This window comes from Xenia sp. Carnegie-2017, unplaced genomic scaffold (assembly GCF_021976095.1).
Source record: "Xenia sp. Carnegie-2017 unplaced genomic scaffold, XeniaSp_v1 HiC_scaffold_6, whole genome shotgun sequence".
NCBI classification, from domain to species: Eukaryota; Metazoa; Cnidaria; class Anthozoa; order Malacalcyonacea; family Xeniidae; genus Xenia; species Xenia sp. Carnegie-2017.
Window position 1 is genome coordinate 12,109,824 of NW_025813526.1, and position 7,415 is coordinate 12,117,238.

Here is a 7,415-nt window from a genome sequence, read left to right on the forward strand (position 1 = left end):
TTCAGTTTACTTGACCAATTAATTTAAAAACAAAACCTGCAGCGACTAACGGCTATATAATTACAAGATCAAATGACTCTTGACTTTTCTGGAAACTGTAAGCAAGTAAGCTACCACCCCCAGAAATAAAAGCTCCTGTATGCTTATGCCGTAAATTGCAACAGTACAGTTGCCAAAATGGTTCATGCTTCAAAAAAGCGGCAAATTTTAACAATAGATGAATGCAGTCGCGTAATTAAATTAACAATTAATAGGGAGTCTGCCAGGAAGCTAAAAAATTTCAGGAAGGAAAAATGCAAGCATAAAAAGTTTTTTAATAATAAAACCAACCTTTTAAGAACAAAACCAATCCCTTGAGCAATTATAACCCTCAAATATTGTTCTCTGGCTTGTGTTCCCTAATCTGCACTTGAGTACTTACAAAAATGTATGTGGCTTGTGTAAGCATGTGCAAACACGGTAAACATTACTTATTTCTTTAATAAGTTATACAAAAATTCCCTCCACGAATGATAGGAAAGGAAAAGGATTCCTTTTCCTGCATGCATTGCACATGCTGTGTATAACGTTAGACAAAATGTCTGAAAGGCAAAAGTTAAAATGAAAAAAGACGTAAATAATGATTTAAACGCATGCATGCTTAGCATTCTTGCCCATTTCTTTTAATGCAGAAGGAGGCATTTAATGACTCAATGAAACTGCGTGCATTAGAATTTTAATAACACAATGCCCTCGCCTTTTTAAAATGAAGAAACATTAGAAGTATATGTTTTTTTTGTTTACGACAAAGCTTTATAATTCTCTAAATAGTCGCAAATAAAATAATTACATTAAATCACTTAACTTGTTGAAAATCACTTACGTCTGCGTATAGATTGGAATTAAAAAAATTCTTTAACCAGCCTTGTTTGTTATTGTTTTAGGTCATTTATGTGTTGTGTATATTGAATTAATAGCTTTATAAAGTCTGGTACTTTGTAAGTCCAAATTTAATGAATTTTTCTTATATTACGCGATTAATTAATGGATAGAAAACTCTGTATTGGTTGAGTTTAAGAAAAAGTATAAACTAACCCCATCCCCCTGAAATGTCATTCTAAGGAGACTTTTATTGGGCTCTAGTTTCAATATTATCATGTAATGAACTGTTTTTACAAAGTTCATGCTTGTACCATATTCTGAGGAGCATTTCAAATTCAACTGGCCTAAAGTTTCTTTTGTTCAAGCCAAGCCTTTTAAAGAGGCGTAACATATCGCTAAAGTATTGGTAGGAAATGTAAAAATTTTGTCCTGTCTATTCATTTAACGTCTACAGTTGATTGTTGATTGAAGAATACAATTTTTATCTTCCTGCTGATGAAGTTGGTATTAAAGTTCAATTTAGCATACATTAAAAAAAATACCCCATAAAGCAGAGGAGAACAGCGCTTTTATTGAGTAATACAGCGATGACGAGATACAGTTGCTTGTAAAAACTTTAGTGAACAGAAATAATAATTCAAAAAAATTTAAAAACTTCAACTGTTTCTTATTTTATTCCACAAAGAAAATACCCACAGATGAAGTGTTTATTGTCACTAATAGACTCAACAAAATAGCTACATACACAGTTAAAAATACGTTGATCTGTATAAAGCGTACATGGGCGTGCTCCAAAAATCACAAAAATTTTCCCGAAGTTTTGTTTTAACCACCATCTTATTTAAACTTTGCATCTCCAAATATTCTTCTCCATTTTGGGTATGAAAAGGCCAGTTTGGCAGGTTGACGTTTTCGAATCCTTTTGGTAATTGAAGTTTACCTTTGTTTGGATCTCTGTAAAAGAAAGTGCAGTGAAGTTTTACAGAAGAGAAAAAAAATAATGCTTACTTTAAAAAACACTCATATGTAATGTAGCTCTTAGCAAAAATCTCTTGCATGTACTCAAGTTTTTTCTTTTTCATCATAAGAGTAGAGTGAGACGCTTGCAAACCATAAAAACCATGACAGGCTAAATTTCCTGAACACCTTATTGGACATACGGGGTTTTTTGACAGTAAAAAAGCCAGATCTGTAGTCTCATTAAACATTCGGAGCTTTGAGACATTAGAAAGTGCATATTAACTTTTACCGGGAATGGTAAACAGCATTAAAGTAAAATAAAAGTAAAAACTATTTTTATTGTAACTAAGACTGCCTTCACGATTTGCCAATACACAATCCACAAGCAAATTCGTTAATTGTGAGAAAATGATAAAAAAGTACTGTGGCAAATTTGACTCTTTCATTAATTTTCATGGTTTACACGTCTCTCAACGTTTTCCAATTGCTTTCTTTGTATGATTTTTTATATGCACTTGTTGAGAAGGATAACAACGTGCACGAAAATCGTATGTTGCTATCGGTAATGATTTATTCTACATTAATGATCTATTATATTTATTTAATAGTAATATTTTTTGAAAACTTACCCAGTCTTTGCAAAATTCACGATATATGATATAAACCTCAGTGACAATATCTCATCTTCTTTTGGAAAGTTTAAGTTAAAAGGTATCCCAAACGTTGACTAAAAATATTTACAAAGTAGGGCATCATTATTAAAATTACTTAAAATTTGACTGAACAACTTTGCAAAAACTTCAATGTCATCAGAAAAGAGTAGCTAGCACTTATGTTGATAAAGCTCATCGAGACTTATCACCCATTTTGTTTGATTAAACTTACCCATATGTCCTGGCCATGGTTTGCAAAACCAAACGTTCCTGCTGGAATTGCAAGTGGTACGGGAGAAGGGTAAGTGTACCGGTAAACAAAAACTTTAGTTGTTGGAAACATTAAGACCCGTTGATGTGCTTCATCCTTCATTGGACACGTAAAGGCCCAGTCCGATAACAAATCGACTAAAGGTTTGAGTGATTGGACAAACGATGGTGTGCATTTTGGCAAATAGAGTCTTTTGGCTACGTCATAATAATGAGGATGTCTTTTAAATGCTTCCCGAAGACTATCATTGAAAATTTTATTTATTTCCGTTATGTTCCTCGTTTTTGTCAGAATAAAATTTGTTTGAAAGAACATTTCACTTTCCATTGTACCAAAAATCATTGGACATTGCTTCACTTTTCCCTGTTGGAGCAGCATTCGAGGGTGATCTTTGAAAAAATCTCCCTCAACTACTGGTGTGAAACGATCAAGTTTTCTGGCGAAGATTTGTTTTAATTGATTAGAAGTAACATTTTTCTTTAAGCATTTAAGTACATTGGATGACCCATAGCAATTGACCTGTTTTAAAAATTTTTTTGACAGTGTTTTCTCACGTTCCTAAAAAATAGAAAATTTAATTGATAACAAAGTTATCTTTATTTTATATGATTAATTCAATTTATTCATCTGTTACGTATAGTCCATTGATTTTTTAAAATCTTAATATTGGTTGCCTGGTGATTTACTCTTTAATTTAACGACGTGAAATCACTGTGTGTCAGCTATAAAATATATATTAAATAGTTTGCAAAGCTAAATGATGTGGTTGCGCTTTGCTATTCTTTATAACTTTAAATGATAAAAATAGGCTATTGAATTTCGATGAAAATATATTTGCTAGAAGCTTTATACAAAGTTGAAAGTTTTTTGTCTTATCTAATTGTTGAAAGACTTGCACTTCTGTTCATAACTATTTTTGCAAATTAAAAGATATTCTCCACTGCAACATAAGAAAATGTATGGAACGCCATACTTTTAACATTTAAAATTGAAAGTACTTAACATTTAAATTGCCATTATAAACGGAACTATGCCATCAAAACGAAAATAAGCTAGTGCACTGCGATTTTACGTTTATCTGTTTTCACAAACCTTAGTAGATAATGCCCAATACATGAGCATGTTTCCACTTTGAAGAATGACACGATCGAAATACGGCCAGCTGCCTTCAGATAAAGTATGAGCAGAAACACTAACCGAGCCAGCACTGTTTCCAAATATCGTAATGGTGTTAGGATTGCCACCAAATTCTTTTATGTTTTCTTTTACCCATTCCAACGCCAACCGCTGATCAAACAGAGCAAAGTTTCCTTTGGAGTGAAAAACAGCAAAAATGGTTAAAATTTGGTAAGTCATAGTTAAGATATAATTTGAATATAATTTTTCATGTGGTTTTAATCCATTACGAATTGAGAACCAAGTTTCAAAAAAATGTCAAGTTAGAGGTAGAAAAGTCCAATTTGAAATTTTGTTACATTTTAAAATGAAAGTGCTTTGAAATCCAAACCAGATTTTTAGAGTTTTTTTTTGGAAATCATGGGATTTGTCATGTGTTTAATTGAATTCTTGATATTCTTGACGTGCTTGAAATTTGCATGAAGGCTCGACAGTGAAATGGTGTCAGTGCAATGTTGTGAATATTTTTGTATGAATTATGATGAATGTGTTTTCTTTTTTAAACTTTTTTACAAATGAATATAGTGCAATAGACATTTAAAGTATAAGTATAAAGTTAGAGAAGAATTCATTTAAAAATATAAATTTGTATTTAGAGATGGCAGATTTTTAGTCGTTAAAACTATCTCTAAACATTGTTGCATGGTCGTAATATTACGTAATATCTCGTATACACTAACACTACTCACTTATATTATATATTTACTAATTTACTTAATAGGGATTAATGTGTCTTCAATTTATCTATTTGGTCATTATAACTAGGAAATCTAGAAGCTTTCTGCATGCGTAAACACATAATCCAGACATTAACCTTCAAATATTGCTATTGTGTTTTTTTTAGTGAGGTTAACAGTTTTGTTATTTCTTACTGTACCATACTGTCTGCGGATAGGATATTGGTCAAAAAACACAATACTTTCCTTAAGATATTATTTATATTTATAAGTAGCTGACACTACGGAGTAAAATGTAAAAACTGGAAGGTACAGAAGCCAAATGATGGTTATGGATGTAAAGTGAATAGTATTAATCATGATTTATGATTTATTCATACATGATTTACTCATATTTTATATTATATACTGTTTTTAAAATACTATTAGCTTCTGGTATTTGAATAGTTTGAAGCATTATTGGATTCAAGAGTGCTCAAGACTAAAGAATGACGATTGTACTCAGACAGATGAGATAAGTTGCATTTCTTTGTTGAATTTATAGTTATATTATATAGTTAAGCTTTCATAAAAAATGGCTTGATTAATCATAACTGGTCCACACTATCTAGCTGCTTGTGGAAATAGAATCAAAATTAGTAGTTAGTTTCCTTTGTACACCAAGCCCGTAATAAACCTTGTGTGACTGATTTACTTTATTGCAGGGTTTTCCAAATATTTTTTGCTGTATTGTTAGTGTAATTTAAAAGTTCCTACTCTCAAGTGACTTGTTTTAGCTTGTTTACCTTTAATTCCAGCTTCTAGGGCTGTCAAAAATCCAAGTGCAGACAAGCGGTAGTTCATAGTTACTAATATAACATTTCCCAATGCAACAAAGTTTTCTCCATGATAATTTACTTCGTGTGATGAACCAGCTATGAATGCCCCACCGTGGATGTAGACCTGTTTGAATTGATTGGGAAACAAATACAAACTAATTACTGCACTTAAAATTCAACAGCGGAGATTAAAACCCTTTCTGTCTTGCATGGTATCTTTTTCAGTGTTAACAAACATAAAAATTATATATTTTTATAACTTACCATAACTGTGGCGTTTTTTGGTTTAGGATATGGTGTCCAAACATTTACTATCAAACAATCTTCTGTCATATTTATTTTTGGCAAGTACACGGGTTGGATACATGTAATATTATTTTCAATGGACTCTTTGATCCCTTTAACGAAAAATAACTGTTAAAAACTGAAAGTTACTGTCCGAAATTAATATTATCACAATGAAAACCACACAGAAAGTAAGAGTTAAAATAGGTAGAGTACAGAAACTTCAAAAGCGATTGCAAAAAAGGCAAAATAGTTGGCATTAATATAAGTAAAGAAAGACTTATTATTTCTCGCTTGATTGGAGGGGGGAGTTTACAAATTTATTACCTTTCCATGGTTTTTTTGGAACTGGTTTCTCAAATCTTAGCTCACCAACTGGTGCTTCAGCATATGGTATGTTCAAATATTTCAGAACTGTCTTTCCGTTTATTTTGGATTTTTGTGTTGCTCCTCGGATTTTGCCGGCTTTTGTCTCAACAACTAGAGTAAAAAAAATCTGTAATGCTCTATCTATATACACGCTTTCTCTTTATACTTTCATATTCGAAGTTTTCTTATATTTAGACTGAAGAAATTACAATAAAACTGAAATTACAACTTATCACGCCTTTATTATGATTGCTTATATTTATTTCATAATTTTTAAACGTTTTTTTTTCATAGATACATTTATATCTTTTCAAAAAACGTGAAGAATTTGACTGCATTCGAATCGTGAGACATTAAAATATGGTGACCAACTTTTTTGTGACATAACGGTTTCTCCACTATCCTTTTTATAATTTATAGCGGTCGTAGAAGTAGAGTTATTGTATTAGTTGTCTTTCTCAGTCACGTTCATTATCTTATTATATTACTCTACTTAAAGTCAATTTTCGTTGCATTACTATATAGTCAGTGTTAATATAAATGCCAATAGACTTAATGCAATATCCAGTCTGAATGTTCTATAATTATTTAAAATAGATAGCTTTTAAAACATTTTCTTTGTCTGTTTTGCAAATCTAGATGACCATGCAGACGGCAAATCACATGAATAAGTTTACAAAATTTTAAAGTCTTAGTAACAAATCACTATGACAAAACAAGTGGACTTTATTTCTACGATTTTTTAAACACTCGTGTTGCCATGTAAAATTAGTCAAAGTCAAAGTAGAAGTAACTGTTTCCAGATAAAAATAGAAGGAGACTTCAGGGAAAGTTTAACGGAAAGAGAAGACATGGAGTTTAAATTATGAAAGGCAAACTCACAAGTCACTCAGATAGGGAATAATTTTCTGGATTTGTTACAAAAAAATTGCATATTATTTTACGGCTAACAGACAGAACAAAATCGCAATAACCCAGTTAACTCCTTGATTAAAATAGGTAGGGATATAAATTTACATTGTTATCTTAACAAATACCTTTTAGCCAATCAGATCACAGCATTTACAGTGCAACTACACTTTCTACATTCTAATTACTACTTTTTGAGCGTGTATTTACACACTTTCTCTGTGCATTTAACGATAAACTTCACTGTAATGAACCAAATACAATTAAGAAATAACTCATGGTGTAATATTGATTACAATTCACCCCTCAAATTTGAAACATGTTTAGTTTTTTAAACTCTCAAATAGGAAAAAGTTTTTATTCTTCTTAGCTCTCTTATATTTTAAAATACATGCTTGTTAACATTTTTGTCTTGCAACTTATTTAAATATTTTTT

At 31.1% G+C, this 7,415-nt stretch overlaps 1 protein-coding gene across 1 annotated transcript; it reads right to left on the reverse strand.

The window, feature by feature from the left end:
• Positions 1-3,819: 3,819 nt before the first annotated feature.
• Positions 3,820-5,749, reverse strand: LOC124457117 (cholinesterase-like). Its single transcript, XM_047007405.1, has 3 exons — positions 5,681-5,749; positions 5,384-5,540; positions 3,820-4,055 (listed from the first exon to the last, which is right to left on the reverse strand). The coding sequence occupies exons 1-3, from the start codon at positions 5,747-5,749 to the stop codon at positions 3,820-3,822; spliced, it is 462 nt and encodes a 153-aa protein (XP_046863361.1).
• Between the last annotated feature and the right edge of the window lie 1,666 nt (positions 5,750-7,415).